This window comes from Tursiops truncatus, chromosome 7 (assembly GCF_011762595.2).
Source record: "Tursiops truncatus isolate mTurTru1 chromosome 7, mTurTru1.mat.Y, whole genome shotgun sequence".
NCBI classification, from domain to species: domain Eukaryota; kingdom Metazoa; phylum Chordata; class Mammalia; order Artiodactyla; family Delphinidae; genus Tursiops; species Tursiops truncatus.
This window is the reverse complement of record NC_047040.1, coordinates 66,856,171-66,880,502: the sequence shown is the minus strand read 5'-3', so window position 1 is coordinate 66,880,502 and position 24,332 is coordinate 66,856,171. Positions and strand designations below refer to the sequence as shown.

Genomic DNA, 24,332 nt, shown 5'->3' with positions numbered 1-24,332 from the left:
AGTATATTTCTATTTCAATAAAAAATGTTACAAATAATTATTCTAATAAATATGTTTCAGTGTCACTTACTAGGACAACCCCTTAACTGATTTATAACAGAAACAGTAGTAGACATTCTACACATGGCCAATTCAATGCTTTGATGATTCCTAGGCAAAAATAAAAACCATGCAAAATAAAAGGCCTTCTTTGTAAGTAAATACGTAACATCCAGCCATTAAGTATTTTCAAAATTTAAGGTCTTACAAATCCAAGCACGTTTGTGCACTCGGCATCATGAAAAAACAGAAACAAGGTTCCTACATTAATTTTCTAAAATAATAGGCCTTTAATTTTTAGGAGTATAACTGCAAAGTTATATTACACTTTAGAAAATATTTCTTTTACAATAGTGACAAAAATGAATTTTTAGAAGTGTTTCAATAAATATAACAAGTTTATAAAATCTATATGAAGAAAAACGTTATCCAATTTCCAAATGTTTTTAATCTGCCCAAATCAACTACTCATCTATTCAACAAACATTTATCCTGTAACAGACAACCATGTAGCAGATTCAGCTAAACACTGGGGATGTAAAGACAGTAAGACCCAGTTCTCCTTCCCCAAAAGGACTGAAAGATATATACAAAATTAGAATAAATTTTGATGATTGTTCTGATACAGGTACAGCTGCAGATGGTACAGCTGCAGCTCATAGGAAGAGAAACTTTCCTAGGAATCCAGAAATGTTTGACAAGATGGGAAACATGAGTTGGGTTTGGGGGAATGAATAGAAACTCACAGGAAAAGACAAGAAATAATTGATATTTTAGCCAAAGGAAAGCAAATCAAGCCATGAAAGAAAGTGGTACTTCTCAGAATTGAAGAGTTTGGTAAAATTCCACAGAAAAGTCAAAGGAGAAGAGAAATCAGTGAATCTATGAAAAAGCTTTTATAAATTAAGAGAATTCAGCAAGGTGGCTTGGCACAAAATGATACATGCCGGCATCAATAGCCTATGTAACCATAAGCAAAACCTAGTCAAAGTATAATGAAAGAAAACACTTCTTTTACAGTAGCAACCAAAATAAATTTTAAAAAATTACTACAATAAATACAACAAGAATTTTGCAAAATGTATATGAAGAAAATCTTAAATGCCAAATAGTCAGCTTGGATCTCCTCTCCCTTAGGCTCCAGATTTATAAATGCAATGCCTACTTGACATCTGGACTAAGATGACTAACTGGAATCTCCAGCTAAACTTCCAATTCCTCTTCCCATCTCCTCCAAACCAAATGTTTTCCTCTCCAAGTCTTCCCATCTCAGTAAATCTCAATTCTTTTTTTTTTTTTTTTTTTTTTTTTTTTTTTTTTGCGGTACACGGGCCTCTCACTGTTGTGGTCTCTCCCGTTGCGGAGCACAGGCTCCGGACGCGCAGGCTCAGCGGCCATGGCTCACGGGCCCAGCCGCTCCGCGGCATGTGGGATCCTCCCGGACCGGGGCACGAACCCGTGTCCTCTGCATCGGCAGGCGGACTCTCAACCACTGCGCCACCAGGGAAGCCCTAGTAAATCTCAATTCTTTCAGGTGCTTGGGCCAAAAATCTCCTCTCTCACACACATACAATCCAATCCCTTGACAAACTCTGCCAGCTCTATATTATAAATAGACCCAGAATCCATCAACAACCTTGATTACCAAACACCTCTGTTCAAGCTGCTAAGTGGTCTTCCTGCTCCCAACCTTGTCACTTTACACTTTATTCTCAACATAGCAGCTGGAGTGATGCTCTTAAAATGTTAAGTTTGATCACAGAACTTCCTTTCCCACCCTCCGACGGCTTCCGACCTCAGCCAAAATAAGATCTGGAGTTTGATAATCTGTCGTCCCTTACTTCTAGCCTCTCCAAGCTCCCCTGTCCCACTTTCGCCCTAGGCTCACTGCACTCCGATCCTATGACTCTTGCCTTTTCCTTGAACACACTTAGGACAATTCCTACTCAGGTTCCTCTGCAGAGTCTGTTCCTGACCTTAAGATTAACACCTCTACTTCTCTGCCTTACTTTTGTCTGAGGGCTTGTCAGGGCAACTAACATACTTTTTTATCCTGTCTCCTTCCATTAGAGTAATTAATCCCATGAGTATAGGTTCTTGTCTCCACCGCCTGGTGTCACACATACTTGCTAACGTATAAAATCTCTAGAATAATGTCTGCCACATGGTAGGCACTCATATTTACTGAATGAATGCATTCAGTGAATACTTCCCACAAAGATGAGGTACGTAAGCACGTAACTGGGAAGGAAAAAAGGTCTTACCACCAAGGTACTCAGAATTAGCTGTGTCAGGTTTTAGAAACTGATTATGTTTTATTTTTAAGAAGATGAGTGTTGAAAACTATACACTGGACTTACTAGCAAGGAATAACTGGGAACCTTAGGGCTTTAGAAGAGTTTCACAAGGAAGGTCAGAAGACAAGCCCAGCCACCACGCGCAGGTAGGTAAAGCATCAAGAACAACCTTGCCCACAAAATGGACTTGGCTTTCAAGAGAAGTGGTACCATAGAAGGTCTGATAGGCACCTCCTGCTGCTACCATCACCTCCTCATCCCCTGCTTTCATCATTGAAGGCACCTTTCCATCTCCAAGTTTTGCTCCCCCAAGTCACCGTTTGAATGCCCTTCCCATTCTCTCTGCCTTTACCTGTATTATCTATCCTTCGAGGTTCATATTGAATCACAATTCCTTGGTACATTTTCCCTGTCTATTGCACACCGCAATGAACTCTAACAGTTTTAATGTGCTTATATGTATGACTGTCTTATTTCCTAAGGTACTTTGAGTCTTATGATGAAAATCCATCTTATAAATTTATTTATTTATTTATGGCTGCATTTGGGTCTTCATTGCTGTGCGCGGGCTTTCTCTAGTTGTGGCGAGTGGGGGCTACTCTTCGTTGCGGTACGCAGGCTTCTCACTGTGGTGGCTTCCCTTGTTGCGGAGCACAGGCTCTAGGCGCACGGGCCTAGAGTAGTTGTGGCACACGGGCTCAGTAGTTGTGGTTCGTGGGCTCTAGAGCTCAGGCTCAGTAGTTGTGGCGCACGGGCTTAGTTGCTCCGCGGCATGTGGGATCTTCCCGGACCAGGGCTCAAACCCGTGTCCCCTGCATTGGCAAGCAGGTTCTTAACCACTGTGCCACCAGGGAAGCCCCCAAAACCCATCTTAAATTACTAAAGGTAAACCAACTTAAAAAAAGGAAAGCAGAACAAAGCATTTGTTGAAATATTACTTGCATGGAACTTCTATTAAGATCATCTTAGTGTTCTCTATTATTATAATAAAGCATTTGTCACCTTTGGTCCTGAAAATTGGAAAGCATATTGGGAATCAAACCAAGATCCTTCCACAATGAATTAGAAATCCAACAGGGAAGATGCAATATGTAAGTAATTAAACAATATATACAAAGCAAAAAAACGAAGTGTCATAAAACAGATGGGTAACCTGGAAGACTCAGAGCAATGAGAGCAAGCTAAAATGAGCTCTGTGGGGATGGGAAGGCAGGTATTAAGGTAACTTCAAAGAAAAAAGGGACTCAGTTCTTGAAAGAATAGTAGTATTCAGGAGGAAGAGCCTGTAGGATCATTTATATGTTGGTTCCGGACTGCGATCCATTTACATTAAATTCAGGAATGTGTCTATCCAGTTAAAGTTTGCTCACTACATGGTATAGTCTAGTGAAAAGAATACCAGGCAGAGGCCTGGATTTGGCCTGAATCCTAAGTAGATTTAAGACTTTGTTAACTTACTTGATCTCTTACTCACCAGCAAAAGCTTTAAAATACCTTTTACCTACTCACATCTCTCCCAATGTTTTACATTTCTTAGTTGAGATGCTTGGAAACGGTAACAAAATTAAATTAAATGTCCCCCAAAGCCAAAAGTACAGTGAAAATAATCAAAGCTTTTAACATAATCTAAGCATAGGAAATTCTGGTAAAGCAGAGTAATACATCAACATGCAATAACAAGTTTACGGCTTAGACGAATGCTAGTTTTCATTAATATATTAAAAATGCAGTAACTGCCATTGAAGTCCCCCCAGCCTTTTAAATGGGAATGATGTTTGGGCCAGTTTCCTGCTCAAGGGATTTCCACATAAGCTCCTCAGAGGCCACTACCTTCAACAGTTACAGCAACAAATTTTACACAAGGGTGGTGGAGAGAAGGTTATACGGAAAAGATATTTGAGATAGAAAACTTTTCTGTGTCAACACAAAAATTCACTAATCAAGCCCTAAAAATAACAAGCCACAGTAAATTATCATTTAGGTAAAGCGTTGTTTTATTCATGAAAATTATCTCAATATTATATTCAACGTTCATAATGAAAATTAAGGTACGATTTCCACGTTATGCAATAACTGATCTTTAAAATAGCCAAACTTAATTTTAACAGAGAATTCAAATTACCGTTTGAATGGTATCCTGCTACCACTACTGATTGATTTTTTTATCACTTGATCTGCAAAGCACTTCAAAATCATGTGTCCACTGTAATCATCACTCCATCCCTGTCAATATTAATATCCTTAAAATAAATGAAAAGGAATAAAAGAGACGCTCAGCAAAACAACAGAAATCTACTCAAATACCTCTACTTTGTTTGAAAGAAAAAAATCTTTCAATTGTATATGAGATATATCAATACTTGCATCCTTAATAAGCTACAAGTCCAATGGGCTCTCATCTGTTTGCTTTATTTATATAGTATCCTCATAGATTCAGAGAAATACTATACAAAAATACAGCTTTGATATTAAAGACAAAATAAAAGAATGGAATTATAAGTCTTAAAACAATAGGTTTTTAAAGTATCACATTCTAATGACCAAAAAGAAATTTAACAGCCACCCTCTCTCAGTACAGAGGGCTATCAAACATTAGATGCATCATGGTAAGTGTTGACAAGACAGTCCTTCGAAGTACAGTATCTGGCAATGTTTTGATGGTTCCTACCTTACGCATTTCAAGTATAAAGTGGAGATCAGTTCTTCAAAACAATTTCTTAGTGTGTCTCTCTGGGTTTAATGAGACAAGAGATTATATTAAACAAAAATCTGTCCCAATGGTGGGCATAACATTGTGCTATGTGCTTGAGGGAATGCAATTAAGAACAAAAGGTCCCTTTTCTTGATGAGCCTTATATTTAATCAAAGTAAATATATCTAAGTGGCTTTAAAAGATAAGCAGTGACAAAAGGCAACAAGGGGAGTCCCAAGGCATTATATGACTCTTAACAGACATTTCTCTTGTCAAGGTCACCAATCATCTATGTGTGTTCAAATCTAATAGATAATTATATATCTCATCTCACATTGAGTAAGCGCCTAAATTCCAATAAGGACACACTTCACAGCTGCTCAAGCCCTCTGCTTGGGATTCTCTTCCCTTGGCTTTGTGTGACAATACAACCTACTATTTTCCTCCTTCTTTACTGCCACTCCTCAGTCTCAACGCCCTTATCTCTTTGTCTGATTTCTAAGTGTCGAGGCCACCCCAGGGCTCCTTGTCTGCCCCCTTCTCTTCTCTTCTACAATCCTCAGGCCCAAGTAATTTCATGAAATTCCATGGCTTTAAATACCATCTGCAAGTTGATAACTCTCAAATTCACATCTCCAACCCTGACCTGTTTGTTGAGTTCTGACTTATATGCCCAATAATCTCATGGTCTTTGCCATTTGAATGTCCCATAGGTATCTCAGAATCAAAACTCTTGTGTCTCCTCTCTACCCCCAATTCTCATCCAAGCGTCCCCCCAGTCCCCCCCCCCCATCCCTGGGAATGGCTCCACACTAACCACCTTGTTAACTCAAGCAAAAATTCTAGGCATATTTTAATTCCTCTCTATGCCTATCTCCTATTTCCAATTCATTTTCAAGTCTTGTGGGCTTTTAGCTCTAAAACACATCCTGAACCTGTATACTTTTCACCAGTTCCTCTGCTACCACCCTGGCAATTAAGCTATCAGCTCTTGATTGGACTGTTCCAACAGCCTCCTGACTTGTCTCCCCGCTTTCGGCTCTTGTCCCTTAAAATGTATTATTCTCTGCAGTAGTCAAGAGTGATCTTTTTTTTTTTTAATATATTTATTTTTACTTATTTATTTTTGGCTGCACTGGGTCTTCAGTGCTGCACGTGGATTTTCTCTAGTTGTGACAACCGGGGGCTACTCTTCATTGTGGTGCATGGGCTTCTCACTGCGGTGGCTTCTCTTGTTGCAGAGCACGGGCTCTAGGCACGCAGGCTCTAGTAGTTGTGGCGCATGGGCTCAGCAGTTGTGATTCACGGGCTCTAGAGCGCAGGCTCAGAAGTTGTGGCGCACGGGCTTAGTTGCTCCGCGGCACGTGGGATCTTCCTGGAGCAGGGCTTGAACCCGTGTCTCCTGCACTGGCAGGCAGATTCTTAACCACTGAGCCACCAGGGAAGCCCAAGAGTGATCTTTTAAATATGTAAATCAGACCACGTCACATCTCTGACCCTTCACTGGTCTCCCAATACATCGAGAATAAAACCAAATTCCTGTTCTTGGTTTGCAAAGCCCTAGATGAGCCAGCCTGGTGGTTCTCAAAGTGTGATTTCAGAGCACCACCTGGGACCTTGTTAGAAATGCAAATTCTCAGGCCCTATCCCGGACCTAAATAATAAGAAACACAGAGGGTAAAGCCCTGCAATGCACCTTCAACAAAATTCTCCAAGAGCTTCTGATGCATGCTAACGTCTAAGAAATCACTGAGCCAGCCCCTGCCAACCTCCCTTCTATTTACACAGTTGCAACTCCCTATATAATTCACACTGGCCTTCCTTCCCTTCCTTCACATCTGAGGGACTTGCAGAGCTGCTCCCTCTGCCCCAAATGTTTTCACCACAGAATTTCAAACTGCCTGCTCCTTCAGCTCATCCAGACAGCAGATCAAATGTGTCCTCCTTGTATAGTGGTTCTCCGACCACTGAAAAGGGGGGGCCAACACCTAGCCCCACCCATCTCAGCCCACGCTTCACCCAGTGGTGCTCAAATTTGGCTACACAATGGACTCACCTGAGGACTTTCATAAAATGCTGAGGTTCAGGCCCCACACCCGGAAATTCTGATTTACTGGCTATGGGAATTTTAAAATCTCCCCAAGCAATTCTAAAGTGCAGCCAAGTTTGAGAACCACTAGTCTAGTACAACGCCTGACAGATAGTAGGTATTCAATGAGAGTTAATGATTTACTTTCCTAAGAACTCTGTAATGTCTGAAACACTGCCAGAAGGTTGCTACTTAGGTCAATCAAGTTCGTGTAAATTCAGAAAGTTCTCAGAATCGCTCAATGTAACAATCTTAAAAGTAGTCCCAAAGTATAATAATAACTTTTCCAAATTTACATTCCCATTATATATATTTTTTTACATCCCAACTTAGCTTTATATGGTTAGCATTTTTACAAACATCGCATTGCTTCTTTTTTTAAATTTTATTTATCTCTTTATAAGCAGGTTCTTATTAATCTATTTTATACATATTAGTGTGTATATGTCAACCTGAATCTCCCAATTCATCCCACCCCGCCCCCCGCTTCCCCCCCTTGTTGTCCATACGTTTGTTCTCTACATCTCTGTCTCTATTTCTGCCTTGCAAACCAGTTCAACTGTACCATTTTTCTAGATTCCACATATATGTGTTAATATACGATACCTGTTTCTCTCTTTCTGACTTACTTCACTCTGTATGACAGTCTCTAGGTCCATCAACATTTCTAAAAATGACCCAATTGCGTTCCTTTTTATGGCAGAGTAATATTCCATTAAATATATGTACCATTTCTTCTTTATTCATTCATCTTTTGATGGGCATTTACGTTGCTTCCATGACCTGGCTACTGTAAATAGTGCTGCAATGAACATTGGGGTGCATGTGTCTTTTTGAATTATGGCTTTCTCTGGGTATATGCCCAGTAGTGGGATTACTGGGCCATATTTTTAGTTTTTTAAGGAATCTCCGTACTGTTCTCCATAGTGGCCGTATCAATTTACATTCCCACCAACAGTGCAAGAGGGTTCACTTTTCTCCACACCCTCTCCAGCATTTGTTGTTTGTAGATTTTCTGATAATGCCCATTCTAACTGGTGTGAGGTGGTACCTCATTGTAGTTTTGATCTGCATTTCTCTAATAATTAGTGATGTTGAGCATCTTTTCATGTGCTTCTTGGTCATCTGTATGTCTTCTTTGGAGAAATGTCTGTTTAGACCTTCTGCCCATTTTTTGATTGGGTTGTTTGTTTTTTTAATATTGAGCTGCATGAGCTATTTATATATTTTGGAGATTAATCCTTTGTCCGTTGATTTGTTTGCAAATATCTTCTCCCATTCTGAGGGTGGTCTTTTTGTCTTGTTTATAATCTCCTTTGCTGTGCAAAAGCTTTCAAGTTTCATTAGGTCCCATTTGTTTATTTTTGTTTTTATTTCCATTACTCTAGGAAGTGGGTCAAAAAAGATCTTGTTGTGATTTATGTCCAAGAGTGTTCTTCGTATGTTTTCCTCTAAGAGTTTTATAGTGTCCAGTCTTATATTTAGGTCTCTAATCCATTTTGAGTTTATTTTTGTGTATGGTGTTAGGGAGTGTTCTAATCTCATATTTTTACATGTACCTGTCCAGTTTTCCCAGCACCACTTATTGAAGAGGCTGTCTTTTCTCCACTGTATATCCTTGCTTCCTTTGTCATAGATTATTTGACTATAGGTGCATGGGTTTGTCTCTGGACTTTCTATCCTGTTCCATGGAACTATATTTCTATTTTTGTGCCAGTACCATATTGTCTTGATTACTGGAGCTTTGTAGTAGAGTCTGAAGTCAGGGAGTCTGATTCCTCTAGCTCCGTTTTTTTCCCTCAAGACTGCTTTGGCTACTCAGGGTCTCTTGGGTCTCCATACAAATTTTAAGATTTTTTGTTCTAGTTCTGTAAAAAATGCTACTGGTAATTAGATAGGGATTGCATTGAATCTGTAGATTGCTTTGGATAGTATAGTCATTTTCACAATATTGATTCTTCCAATACAAGAACATGGTATATCTCTCCATCTGTTTGTGTCATCTTTGATTTCTTTCATCAGTGTCTTATAGTTTTCTGAGTACCGGTCTTTTACCTCCTTAGGTAGGTTTATTCCTAGGTATTTTATTCTTTTTGTTGCAACGGTGAATGGGATTGTTTTCTTAATTTCTTTCTGATCTTTTGCTGTTAGTGTATAGGAATGCAAGAGATTTCAGTGCATTAATTTTGTATCCTGCAACTTTACCAAATTCATTGATTAGCTTTAATAGTTTTCTGGTGGCATCTTTAGGATTATCTGTGTAAAATATCATGTCACCTGCAAACAGTAACAGTTTTACTTCTTCTCCAATTTTGATTCCTTTTATTTCTTTTTCTTCTCTGATTGCCGTGGCTAGGACTTCCAAAACTATGTTAAATAATAGTGGTGAGAGTGGACATCCTTGTCCTCTTCCTGATCTTAGAGGAAATGCTTTCAGTTTTTCACCTTTGAGAATGATGTTGGCTGTGGGTTTGTCATATATGGCCTTTATTATGTCGAGGTAGGTTCCCTCTATGCCCACTTTCTGGAGTTTTTATCATAAATGGGTGCTGAACTTTGTCAGAAGCTTTTTCTGCATCTATTGAGATGATCACATGAGTTTTATTCTTCAATTTGTTAATATTGTGTATCACATTTGGATTCTGCTTGCTAGTATTTTGTTGAGGATTTTTGCATCTATATTCATCACTGATATTGATCTGTAATTTTCTTTTTTTGCAATATCTTTGTCTAGTTTTGGTATCAGGGTGATGGTGGCCTCGTAGAATGAGTTTGGAAGTGTTCCTTCCTCCGCAATTTTTTGGAAGAGTTTGAGAAGGATGGGTGTTAGCCCTTCTCTAAATGTTTGATAGAATTCACCTGTGAGGCCATCTGGTCCTGGACTTTTGTTTGTTGGAAGATTTTTAATCACAGTTTCAATTTCATTACTTGTGATTGGTCTGTTCATATTTTCTATTTCTTCCTGGTTCAGTCTTGGAATGTTATACCTTTCTAAGCATTTGTCCATTTCTTCTAGGTTGTCCAATTTATTGGCATAGAGTTTCTTGTAGTAGTCTCTTACGATGTTTTCTATTTCTGTGGTGTCCTTTGTAACTTCTCGTTTTTCATTTCTAATTTTATTGATTTGAGTCCTCTCTCTTTTTCTTGATGAATCTGGCTAATGGTTTATCAATTTTGATTATCTTCTCAAAGAACCAGCTTTTAGTTTTATTGATCTTTGCTATTGTTTTGTTTCTATTTCATTTATTTCTGCTCTGATCTTCATGATTTCTTTCCTTCTACTAACTTTGGGTTTTGTTCATCTTTCTCTAGTTCCTTTAGGTGTAAGGTTAGATTGTTTGAGATTTTTCTTGTTTCTTGAGGTAGGCTTGTATTGCTATAAACTCCCCTCTTAGAACTGCTTTTGCTGCATTCCATAGGTTTTGGATCGTCATGTTTTCATTGTCATTTGTCTCCAGGTATTTTTTGATTTCCTCTTTGATTTCTTCAGTGATCTCTTGGTTACACAGTAACTTACTGTTTAGCCTCCATGTGTTTATGTTTTTTACCGGTTTTCCCCTGTAATTGATTTCTAATCTCATAGCATTGTGGTTGGAAAAGATGCCTGATAGGATTTCAATTTTCATAAATATACCAAGGCTTGATTTGTGACCCAAGATGTGATCTATCCTGGGCTTTCCCACGTGGTGCCACCTCCTGCTTGGCCCTGCTGTTGGCTTCCTCCTCCCCAGTCTTCCCTCAGCCCGCACACCAGCCAGCTCCGTTATGGTGACCCACAGCCCCAGCATCGTGATTAGTGATGATGAACCAGGTTATGACCTAGATTTATTTTGTATACCTAATCATTATGCTGAGGACTTGGAAAAGGTGTTTATTCCTCATGGACTAATTATGGACAGGACCAAATGGCTGGCTCAAGATGTGATGAAGGAGATGGGAGGCCATCACATCGTGGCCCTCTGTGTGCTCAAGGGGGGCTATAAATTCTTTGCTGACCTGCTGGATTACATCAAAGCACTAAACAGAAATAGTGATAGATCTATACCTATAACTGTAGATTTTATCAGACTGAAGAGCTATTGTAATGACCAGTCAACAGGTGACATCAAAGTAATTGGTGAAGATGATCTCTCCACTTTCACTGGAAAGAATGTCTTGATTGTTGAAGATATAATTGACACTGGCAAAACAGTGCAAACCTTGCTTTCCTTGGTCAAGCAGCATAATCCAAAGCTGGTCAAGGTTGCAAGCTGGCTGGTGAAAAGGACCTCTCAAAGTGTTGGATATAAACCAGACTTTGCTGGATTTGAAATTCCAGACAAGTTTGTTGTAGGATATGCCCTTGACTGTAATGAATACTTCAGGGATCTGAATCATGTTTGTGTCATTAGCAAAACTGGAAAAGCAAAATACAAAGCCTAAGATGAGAGTTCAAGTTGAGTTTGGAAATATCTGTAGTCCCATTGAAATCACCAGGAAAATGATCAGATGTTCTAGTTCTGTGGCCAGCTGCTTAGTAGAGCTTATTGCATGTATCTTCTAAGAATTTTATCCGTTTTGTATTTTAGAAAGGCCAGTTGCTGCATTCCTGAACTCTTTATTTGCACTAGGAGCCTGTAGACTATCAGTTCCCTTTGGGTGGATTGTTGTTTGACGTGTGAATGAAAAATCTCTTAAACCACACCGCTACTGAATGAAAATATTGAAATTGTACCTGTAAGAAACATTGACAGAGAAGAATATATTAGTTTTTTAACTGGTATTTTAATTTTTATATATTCAGGAAAGAACAGAAGTGACTGAATATTGTTAATTAAACCACTGTGTGTTTAGAAAAGAAGCAGTCAGTTTCATGTCAGTGACAGCATTGAGAGGTATCCTTATGTTGGATAAACCATATGTCCTGGAGTTATTTTAGTAGGTTTCAGTAGTATTAACTGCATTTTCCCACTTGTTCAGATTATTTCTGGCAAATCTTTGTCAACAGTTCCTTTTAAATACAGGTAAATAAGTTCTAAAAACCTACCACTTTTTGAAGTCTTCAATGTAAAAATCCTTAAATAAAGGCTGTCTCTTTATTTTATTTTTTTTTTAATTAATTAAGTTATTTATTTTTGGCTGTGTTGGGTCTCCGTTTCTGTGAGAGGGCTTTCTCTAGTTGCGGCGAGCGGAGGCCACTCTTCATCGCGGTGCGCGGGCCTCTCACTGTGGTGGCCTCTCTTGCTGCGGAGCACAAGCTCCAGACGCACAGGCTCAGCAGTTGTGGCTCACGGGCCCAGTTGCTCCGTGGCATGTGGGATCCTCCCAGACCAGGGCTCGAACCCGTGTCCCCTGCATTGGCAGGCAGGTTCTCAACCACTGAGCCACCAGGGAAGCCCAAGGCTGTCTCTTTAAAAGATAAAAAAGAAAGATGTGATCTCTCCTGGAGACTGTTCCATGTGCATTTGAGAAGAAAGTGTAATCTGCTGTCTTTGGATGGAATGTCCTATAAATATCAATTAAATCTATCTGGTCTATTGTGTCATTTAAAGCTTGTGTTTCCTTATTAATTTTCTGTCTGGATGATCTGTCCATTGGTGTGAGGTGTTAAAGTCCCCCACTGTTATTGTGTTACTGTCAATTTCCTCTTTTAGAGCTGTTAGCATTTGCCTTATGTATTGAGGTGCTCCTATATTAGGTGCATATATATTTATAATTGTTATATCTTCTTCTTGATCACTTGATCATTATGTAGTGTCCTTCTTTGTCTCTTGTAACGTTCTTTATTTTAAAGTCTATTTTATCTGATATGAGTATTGCTACTCCAGCTTTCTTTTGATTTCCATTTTCATGGCCTACCTTTTTCCATCCCCTCAATTTCAGTCTATATGTGTCCCAAGGTCTGAAGTGGGTCTCTTGTAGACAGCATATATAGCAGTCTTGTTTTTGTATACATTCAACCAGCCTGTGTCTTTTGGTTGGAGCATTTAATCCATTCATGTTTACGGTAATTATCGATACATATGTTCCTATTACCATTTTCTTAATTGTTTTGGGTTTGTTTTTGTAGGTCCTTTTCTTCTCTTGTGTTTCCCACTTAGAGAATTTCCTTTAGCATTTGTTGTAGAGCTGGTTTGGTGGTGCTGAATTCTCTTAGCTTTTGCTTGTCTGTAAAGCTTTTGATTTCTCCATCAAATCTGAATGAGATCCTTGCCGGGTAGAATAATCTTGGTTGTAGATTCTTCCCTTTCATCACTTTAAATATATCATGCCACTCCCTTCTGGCTTGTAAAATTTCTGCTGAGAAATCAGTTGTTAATGTTATGGGAGTTCCCTTGTATGTTATTTGTCATTTTTCCCTTGTTAGTTTTAATAATTTTTCTTTGTCTTTAATTTCTGTCAATTTGATTACTACGTGTCTCGGCATGTTTCTCCTTGGGTTTATCCTGCCTGGGACTGTCTGTGCTTCCTGGACTTGGGTGGCTATTTCCTTTCCCATGTTAGGGAAGGTTTCAACTATAATCTCTTCAAATATTTTCTCGGGTCCTTTCTCTCTCTGTCTTCTCTTTCTGGGACCCCTATAATGCGAATGTTGGTGTGCTTAATGTTGTCCCAGAGGTCTCTTAGGCTGTCTTCATTTCTTTTCATTCTTTTTTCTGTTCCACGGCAGTAAATTCCACCATTCTGTCTTCCAGGTCACTTATCCATTCTTCTGCCTCAGTTATTCTGCTATTGATTCCTTCTAGTGTATTTTTCATTTCAGTTATTGTATTGTTCATCTCTGAACAATTAATTCTTCTAGGTCTTTGTTAAACATTTCTTGCATCTTCTCGATCTTTGCCTCCATTCTTTTTCCAAGGTCCTGGATCATCTCCACTATCATTATTCTGAATTCTTTTTCTGGAAGGTTGCAAATCTCCACTTCATTTAGTTGTTTTTCTGTGGTTTTATCTTGTTCCTTCATCTGCTACATAGCCTTCTGCCTTTTCATTTTGTCTGTTTTTCTGTGAATGTAGTTTTTGTTCCACAGGCTGCAGGATTGTAGGTCTTCTTGCTTTTGCTGTCTGTCCTCTGGTGGATGAGGTTATCTAAGAGGCTTGTGCAAGTTTCCTGATGGGATGGACTGGTGGTGGGTAGAGCTGGGTGTTGCTCTGGTGCCCAGAGCTCAGTAAAACTTTAATCTGCTTGTCTGCTGATGGGTGGGCCTGACTTCTCTCCCTATTGGTTGTTTGGCCTGAGGCGACCCAGCACTGGAGGCTACAGGCTCTTTGGTGGGGCTAATGGCGGACTCTGGGAGGGCTCACGCCAAGGAATACTTCCCAGAACTTCTGCTGCCAGTGTCCTTGTCCCCAGCTCCCATCTCTGCAGGAGACCTTCCAACACTAACAGGTAGGCCTGGTTCAGTCTCCTATGGGGTCACTGCTCCTTCCCCTGGGTCCCGATGCACACACTACTTTGTGCGTGCCCTCCAAGAATAGAGTCTCTGTTTCCCTCAGTCCTGTCAAAGTCCTGCAAACTAATCCCACTAGCCTTCAAGTGATGATTCTCTGGGAACTCCTCCTCCCATTGCCAGACCCGCAGGTTGGGAAGCCTGATGTGGGGCTCAGAACCTTCACTCCAGTGGGTGAACTTCTGTGGTATAATTGTTCTCCAGTTTGTGAGTCACCCACTCAGAGGTTATGGGATTTGATTTTACTGTGATTGCGCCCCTCTTACAGTCTCATTGCAGTCTCTTTGTCTTTGAATGTAGGGTATCTTTTTTGGTGAGTTCCAGTGTCTTCCTGTGGATGATGGTTCAGCAGTTAGCTGTGATTCTGGTGCTCTCACAAGAGGGAGTGAGCGCATGTCCTTCTATTCCGCCATCTTGAGCCACCCCATTATATTTTTGCTTCCTTTTCTCTAAGAAGGAAGGTCCTTATGGAAGGAAGGAAAACATAAATTTCTCTTGATATTTTTCACTGAGTTACAATTTATACACAGAAAAATGTACAAATATAAGTGAATACATTTTCACATATATATACACACTCGAGGAAACCCCACACAAAGATATAGAGTAGGAAAGTGTATCTATACATTAAAAATTAAATATTAAATTTCTCATATCTGTCCCATAAATGTTGCTGCAATTTCAGCTTGTCTCAGGGTTTTCCTAAATATCTTATGTGGGATGTTTATTTTATGCACAGTTAAGAAAGTCAAACATCAACAAGAAGAGAGATGAGAAAAGCCTTCAGTAGAAAAGGGCGTATCAAGGAGGAGATAAAAACTTCATCAAAACAAATAAGCAAAGTTGAAAAACAGGCTTGAAAGCAATGTAAACAATGAGTCACAAGACAGTCAACCATATTATTGGGCACCCACTGTGTTCTCAGTGCTATAGAAAGAATCTGGGTAGATTAAAGAAATACCACATGAGGTCCTCTAATACCAGTAGCTTAAAAATGAAATAAGTCCAAGCAAACAATTTCAAAGATATCCTAAATGGACCCTACAAAAACTAACTTAACTGAATGCCTATCTAGTTCCAGGAACTGTGCAAGTGTTTTACATAGATAATCCCCTAACAAGTGTTATCCTTTTTTAAAAAAATTAGTATCTTATTAAATTCTTAAACATTTATAGAGATTAGCAAGTAATTTTTCTCCAAAACAAACTGGAACTTCAAAACCATGACCCAGTGCTCACTTGATGCCCCATTCACTCTGTGCATAGGCTTCTGCTCAGTAGGTAATACATGTCAGTAGCAACTGGGCTCAGCATCATCTACTGAAAGCTTCCTTTGAACTTCATATTTGTTGCCTTGCAGGCAATGTACTGATATATGGAAGAGTTAGTGCCGTTTATAGAAGTTAGTCTGAAAAGGTAAATAAAAAATGTGCTTGACACTACAATTTAAAAATTCAAAAATGATTAAAAAAACATGGGGAGAGAGGACTATGCCAAACTTTTTGGGCTTCTTTTTTCTTTGCCATATAAAAATTAAGTATAAAAAGCCCTATAAAGTTATATTTCCACTTTTTCAAAAGAGGTTAAATACTTATGAAATTTAAGATGAAAAAATCATCCACAATAGACTTGTTTTACTTATTATGTTCTCTGAAACAACAGAATAGTAAATGTAAAAAAAGAAATTTTCTTCTCTAAAAGGAAGTTAAAATGTTCTTAGTTTGCAACCTAGATGTCCTTCAGTAGGCCAATGGACAAATAAACTATGGTATGTTCAGACAATGGAATATTATCCCATTATTTCCATTTTTTCCACTAAAAAAGAAATGAGCTGTTGTCATTAAAAAACATGGAGGAGTCTTAATTTCATATTACTAAATGCAAAGAGCCAGTCTGAAAAGGCTGCATATTGTATAATTCCAACTATATTACATTCTGGAAAAGGCAAAAATATGGAGACAATAAAAAAGACGAGTGGTTGCCAGGAGTTGTGGGGAGAGATGAACAGGTGGAGCACAGAGCATTTTTAGAGCAGTGAAAATATCCTACATGATACTATAAAGATGAATACATGTCATTATGTTTTTGTCAAAACCTGTAGAATGTACATCAAGAGTGATTACTAATGTGAACTATAGACTTCGGGTGATTATGATGTGTCAGTGTAGGTTCAGCTGCGACAACTGTACCACTCTGGTGAGGAATACTGACAATGGGGGAGGCTGTGCATGTGTGGGGACAGGGGTCTATGGGAAACCTGTATCTTCTGCTTAGTTCTAATGTGAACCTAAAACTGCTCTACAAACACTGACTTTAAAAAAAAAAAAGTTCTTAGTTGGAATGTTTTTTCAATTTTCAAACGCACACTAGGTAAGGAACTGAAATGTGGATGTTATAATTATTAAAATATATGCATATATGCATGTTAAACAGTGGGAATGTATATGTCAGCCAAGCAAGCACACTGGTAGATTAACCAACCATAAAATGAAAGCAGAAGTTGCTTTCAAGTCACAATCTCAATAATCTACTCTCAAATATGTACTTTGGTAAATACTAAACAGCATTTAGTCATCAGTCTCTGTTAAAGTTTTAAATCTATGTTGAGGAGTAGTGTGTGTTGGCATAAACCGTATTCAAAGGCATAACATTCACTGCATACTGATAAAGAAAAGTCCTTGGAATGGATTTTCCAAGTTAAGTTTCCCAGCTACAAGTTTTGTCAAACACTGGCTAGAAAAACTACTTGGAAATAGTGTCTCACAGTTTAGAAATATTAAAAGCTAAAGTAGCACCTTATACAAAAATTAACCTAAAGTTGATCTAAATGTAGAACATAAAATTATAAAATGTTTAGATCAAAATGTAGGAGAAAATCCTTGGGACTAAGGCTTAGGCAAACGAATCTCAGACATGACATCAAAGACACAATCCATAAGATTTTTAAAATATCAAGAAACTAAACTTCATCAAAAAGTAAAATTTTTGCTCTGTGAAAGACCCAGTTATGAACCTAAAAAGACAAGCCACAGACTGGGAGAAAATATTTGTAAGTCACATAGCCAACAAAAAGACTTATATCCAGAATATAGACAGAGCTCTCGAAACGTGATAGTAAGAAAACAAAGAATCCAATCATAAAATGGGCAAAGGTTTGAACACTTTACCAAAGAGGATGTGAGAAAGAGGCACATGAAAAGATTCTCAACATTATTATCCATTTAGGGAAATGCAAATTAAAGCTATGATGAAATACCACTATGCACCTAAATTAAAACTACTGAAACTATCAAGTACAGACAAGAATGTGGAGAAACTAGATCTCTCATAGGTGACTTGAACAAGGTGAGTGCAAAATGGCACAGCCACTTCGGGAAATGGTTTGGCAATGTAATATGAAGCTACATACTCATACCATATGACCCAGCAATCTATTCCTAGGCATTTACATGAGAGAAACAAAAACTTAGTTTGCATAAAACCTGTATGTCAATGTTTATTGCAGCTCTCCTCATAACATACCCAAACAGGGAACGGCCCAAATGTACTCCAACGTGAGAATGAATAAACAAACTGTGATGCATCCATACAATGGAATACTACTCAGCAATAAAAAAGCAAGCTTTGATACACTCAACATCTTGGATAATCTCAAGGGCATTATGCTGAGTGAAAAAGCCAGTCTCAAAAGGTTACATACCGTATGGTTCTATTTATGTGAGTCCCAAAGTGACAGACTTACGGTCATAGAAAACAGATCACTGGCTGCCAGGATTGGAGGCAAGGTGTAACTATTAAGAGTAACATAAGGGGGCTTCCCTGGTGGTGCAGTGGTTAAGAACCTGCCTGCCAATGCAGGGGACACGGGTTCGAGCCCTGGTCCCGGAAGATCCCACATGCCATGGAGCAACTAAGCCCATGCGTCACAACTACTGAGCCTGCGCTCCAGAGCCCGTGAGCCACAACTACTGAGCCCGCGTGCCACAACTACTGAAGCCCTCGCGCCTAGAGCCCATGCTCCGCATCAAGAAAAGCCACTGCAATGAGAAGCCCATGCACCACAACGAAGAGGAGCCCCCGCTCGCCGCAACTAGAGAAAGCCCACGCGCAGCAGTGAAGACCCAACACAGCCAAAAATAAAATAAATAAATTTATTTTTTTTAAAAAAAAGAGTAACATGAGGGAGTTCCTTTATGGTGATGCAACAGTTCTGTATTCTGATTGTGGAATGTCATGCGAATCTACACATGTAATAAAATTTCATAGAATTATAAATCAAGACAAATTTTTAAAAATAATAAAGAATGCATGTAAAAGCTGATGAAATCTAAATAAGGTCTGTACCTAAGTTAACAGTATTGTACCAAAGTCACTTCCCTGGTTTTGATAATGTACTATGGTTATGTAAGACATTATTATTGGGGAAAGCTTGGAGGAAGGCACAGGGAAACCTCTGCACTATTTCTGCAATTTCTTCCAAGTCAAACTATTTAAAAGTAAAACACAATAAAAATATTTCTAAGGTAGTGATTCTCAAAATTCAGTGAGCATTAGAATCAGCTACGGAACTTGTTTCTAATACAGATCTGCTTGGGTGGCCCCATGTTGTACCTTTTTAAATAGAATCTGCATATGGGGTCCAGGTGATATAAACTAGTGGTCCAGCACATTACAGTTTGAGACCCACTGGACTAAAATAAAGGCAAAGGTATTAGAATGATGATCTCCACAATGATCTCCACCAATGATTTCCATCAATATGTATTGTTCTATTTAATGGCTAATAATAAAGAAGTCCTACCTACACAGAACCTCATTCACAGACTATCTTACTGAGCCAAGAGGTTCTCATCTATAGACTCAGTGAAAGACATACAAATGATCTATTTTAAAAACACAAATACCATTATTCATAACACAAATCTGTTATATCAATACAGAAGTGAAAATGCTGATATTTTAAAAAAACATGTTATTAAAACAAAGGCATGTAGGGAAAACATATTCTCAATAAGAAAAAAGGTCACATTTTTAAATGTCTATAAAAGGTCCTTACCTATGCTTCTAGGTAAAATCACTACTGTTGGCAAACTACACACACATATATAAGCATTAAGGCATTTGATCTAAAATTTCTTTTGTTGGAAAATAAAGCAGTAAAAGATCAACCTAGACATTACTTCATATACAACAAAATAAGAATTAAAACCCAAGAATTCTGCCAAGACTTCCTTCAATTATTCCCTCACTAAGTGGCACAACTTTCAAACCCCGGACCCATGGTTTTTGCTTTTACGTTGGGGGGGGGGGGTTCTTTGTGCCAACCACCTGTTAGGCCCCTTTCACCTTTCCTCAGGGAGAATGATTCACAGTTTCCCACTGTCTTCCATCCATCTTATTACCAGGAGAAATGTAGCAATATAACAGAATAAATCAAGTCTTAGAACACCTAAGGCTGCTAATTTCTGAAAGTGCTGATTTCTATCTTAAACAGTTGCTACAGGCTCCTAAATGCTAGCTTACTTGCTCTCAGCTCTGTGGAAAATTAATTCTTTTGGATGAAGAATTAGTCATTTTCTGATTATGCTCAAATAGTTCAACTGTTTAATAATTACCAAACATAATAATTAGCAAAATCTAGAATGTGGATAGTCTACAATTCAGTTTCTCTAACAAATTGAAAATGTGGGGAAAAAGATGGGGGCGGGGGTAAGAACTGATATAGAATGAGAGATTTAAGTGACAAAACCACCAAAGTAATGTGTGAAACTCAATCCAATTTGGACAAAGAGACTGTTAGAGAAATTTAAATAAAAACTGGGTGTTGGATGACATGCAAAAGGAACTATTAATTCTGTTAGGTACAATAATGGCACAGAAGATATATTTAAAAACAAAAGTCCTTATTACTTCTTCCACTCTACTATTCCTAGTAAGTGCTTCAGGTACGCAAAGATCATCATTTTTCTTTCTAATATCTTTGCCCTCACTCTAACCCATCTCAAGCCCTAGGCAATCACTAACCAACTTTCTGTCTCTATATAGTTGCCTTTTTGGATACTTCATATAAATGGAATCATACAATATGTGTCCTTTTGTGTCTGACTTCTTTCACTGACTATAATTCTTTTGAGGTTCATTCATGTTGTACCATGTATCTGTACTTTGTTACTTCTTGTTACCCAACAGAATTCCATTGTATGAATATACAACATTTTACTTCTCCATTCACCAATTGATGGACATTGGGTTGTTTCTACTTTTTGGCTATTGTAAATAATGCTGCTATGAACATTTACAGGCAAGTCTATACACACCCCTTCTTGGTACATCATTCATGTGAAGACTTCACAACAAAACCAATATAGCCTCTCCCTAGTACTCAGTGTAACAATTCCTCCCAATTCCCACCAGGCACAAGAAAATAGTTTAAAGCCATGATTCCTCAAAGTTATTTGAAGTCACTGGCATTTAAAATGATCACATATTCAGGAAAGACCAATAGATATTCAAGAATTATAAGCCACATGTAGACTGTACCAAACAGAGCTTCAGACACAAATTGATTATCCAACAAACATTTTGATTATAATTAAAACAGCTCAAGGACCATAAGATTCTGCTTTTCCATTAAGCCATTCTTCTTTCAACTACAGGTCAATGGGTTAGTATAAATATTAAATATACAATAAATATAATGAATAATATAATTAAACATATTTAAGACAAGATACAAAGTAACAATCATTGAATAGACTAACATATCTAACAAAGGAAGAGGTAGTTGGTGTAATGGAAACACAGCATAACTGCATTTAACTTATATACTAGCTTCCTACCTAAACCCAGAAAAGATAAGATTCCCCCATAAGTATCGCTTATACAACAAAGTGTAGTTCCAAACTGTACTTTTAAACTCACACATAAAACTGCATAAGTGTATTCTGTATTTTTCTTATATATTTAAAATTTTCACTTGGAGAAAAAAAATCTATCGAGTTTTTAAATATATAAATAGAATAGATATTAATGTTATCTTACAGAAAACAGTTTGAGAATAGACATTTAGGAAAATGATTAAAAAGGAATGCAAATATAACAAAAATCCTTTAACATTTCTAATCAGTAGGTTACTTTAAAAAACCACTTAAAGTGGGAAATCAAAGTTCAAGTAAAACTTAGTCATTTTAACTTAAAATACACAGATAAATTATTCATTGATGTAGAGTGAAATGTTTGTATTTGCAGCTGTGCCCACTGACTAAATTTTCACTTTGTACTTCTTGTATAATTAGCACATAAAGGCTTGCCTTCCGCTTCTAACTTTTTTAAGTAAGCCAAGGATTTCAAGACACCTGCAAGCAATTCGAATGCAAATTCCTTGATTTTAGCATTTTATTTCATTCTTTCAGTTGTCTCATTCACATAGAATTCAATAGTACCTTTTGTTTGGAGGGGCAGGGTAGCTGGCTCACCAGATTCTTTCTGAAGTATTTAACTTCGCTTTTATAGGACAACTCTCTTAATGAATTCAAATCATGTGTTTATAATATTTAGGTTAATTACATTATTACAATAAGTAACTGGCAAAACAGGCCTTAACAGGTTAGGAAACAGTCAAAACAAGTTTTTGATAAAACAGAACACGAGGCATGTACAGGCAATCTAGAAAGTAGCTTAGTGCTTTGGGGGTTCATGGTGCCAGGACAGCCATTCGGCATGTTTTACTAAGGGAATCGAAATCTTACCTGACCCAGTGACTGAGCTGACTAAAATTGAAGAGCTTCTACAGTATTACTAGACATAAGATTCCTGGAAAACTCTGATCCATTCAGTGACAAATCTTTTAAGAAACTGTGACCCAAAACTCAATTTAGTTAGTTCATCCAAACACCTGCAGTCCAAGCAAAAATCACACCAGCTGTCTCTTAATTTCCGCTGAATTTTATAAGACAGATAGTAAAAAATTAGAACACTATGGGTCAGATCAAACATGTCAGAAATGGTACTAATTTTTCTCTCAATAGAATAATAATCTAAACAGTAGTGAGATATAAACACATAAGTATAACTCTCCAGAAACTATCATTTTTAACCTTCTGTAGAAATAATCCCTTTGATCCAAGGAAGAATTACCTAAAACAATTTATTTCTCCTTCCACCCCCGCTTTCTTATTGAAGTGTAGTTGACCCACAGTGCTTCAGGTGTACAGCAAAGTGACTCAGCCATACACACCACACACAGGTCATTCTTCAGATTCCCCTCCACTACAGGCCACCACAAGACACTGAATATTGTTCTCTGTGCTACACAGCAGGTCCCTGCAGTCCATCTATTTTATACAGAGCAGTATGTATCTGTTAATCCCAAATTCCCAATTTATCCCTCCCCCAGAAACAATTCATTCCTATTAATTAAATGCTTTCATGACTATTTTCAATCCCCAAGTAAATAAAATAATTTAGTAAAGGGAAGTAAAAAATCTATTAAAAATCTTATTTGTGCCATCATAACTAAAAAATCACAACGAAACTGAAAACCAAATAATATTTATTGACAAAGAATACTGACAGAGATAAAGATCTCTGTGAAAGAGCTGGCCTTCCTATTTCCTTAATCATCTTTAGGTATTTCTTTATTTACTGCAAGCACATAATGGTATACTAAGCAAAGAGATCCCAGTTTACATACTCTATACTTTTCATACAATGACAGTAATGTTCCAATGGCTTACTTTAAATGGTCACAATTCTGACTAGTGATTAGTTCAGATTAGTGAATTCTGATTAGTGAATGAAAGCTCACTGAGTCCAGGCACTTTTACTCTCTGGTTTAGTGCTATATCCTGAAGGATCTAGAATATTTTGGGCACAAAGAAGGTGCTTAATAAAATATTGTTGAATGAATGAATTCTCTCTTTCAGATAGATACACACACACACACATAGAGTCAGGTCCTCAAATGTTTTCCCAATTAAAAAAAAAAAACCTTATTTCTTAGAAACACACTAGGATAGGACATTTGATATATTTGGTATGAAATGACAGTTTCCTTTCACCATTTGACCCTGATTCTCAGAAAACAAGGAAAACTTGTACAAGGACTAAATTATTCCCAATCGTACTAAAATCTGATTGTCTTTAAAGCAATGTATAAAAATAATCTAACAGGGCTTCCCTGGTGGCGCAGTGGTTGAGAGTCCGCCTGCCAACGGAGGGGACACGGGTTCGTGCCCCAGTTCGGGAAGATCCCACATGCCGCGGAGCGGCTGGGCCTGTGAGCCATGGCCGCTGAGCCTGCGCGTCCGGAGCCTGTGCTCCACAACCAGAGAGGCCACGACAGTGAGAGGCCCGCGTACCACCAAAAAAAGAAAATCAAACAACCACTAGGATTCCTAACATCTATAGCCCTTTAAAACAGTTTTCTCTTCCTCCTCCTGTCTAACATAAAGTCATTTACCTTTTACTAATATTTTCTTACATTGTTAGTCAACTCTTCCAAAGAAATTATTTTATATATATTCTCCTGCAATCATCGGCAAGTAAGAATGTACTTTATATCTCAGTTTGTGAAAAAGGTGAAATTATAGATTAATTAAAATGAGCTCCCTTAATGGAGTAATCATACAGAGTTAAAGGTTATGATACATGAGAAAGAACTCTGCACCAGGAGGTAAAGAAACACTAGTTTCCCACACACACACTCTCATACAACAAGCATTTATTCAGCACCTACACTAGCTTTGGGTACAGAAAAAAATACATCAGTTCCTGTACTCAAAAAATT

The 24,332-nt window shown here is 38.0% G+C and overlaps 1 protein-coding gene and 1 pseudogene across 8 annotated transcripts in view; one reads left to right on the top strand and one right to left on the bottom strand.

Annotated features, from left to right (window-relative positions):
- The window catches only part of COBLL1 (cordon-bleu WH2 repeat protein like 1), a 163,771-nt gene that overhangs the window by 66,929 nt on the left and 72,510 nt on the right, over window positions 1-24,332 (bottom strand). Inside the window, exon 1 of one of the 8 annotated variants that reach the window (XM_033860068.2) lies at window positions 4,459-4,567. The exons of the other annotated variants lie outside the window; for them this stretch is intronic. Coding sequence (XP_033715959.1) covers window positions 4,459-4,532 — 74 coding nt within the window. The 5' untranslated portion in view covers window positions 4,533-4,567. Of the gene's footprint in view, window positions 1-4,458; window positions 4,568-24,332 lie in introns of those variants that run through there. 8 annotated transcript variants of the gene reach the window in all.
- Window positions 10,859-11,554, top strand: LOC101323693 (hypoxanthine-guanine phosphoribosyltransferase pseudogene; annotated as a pseudogene).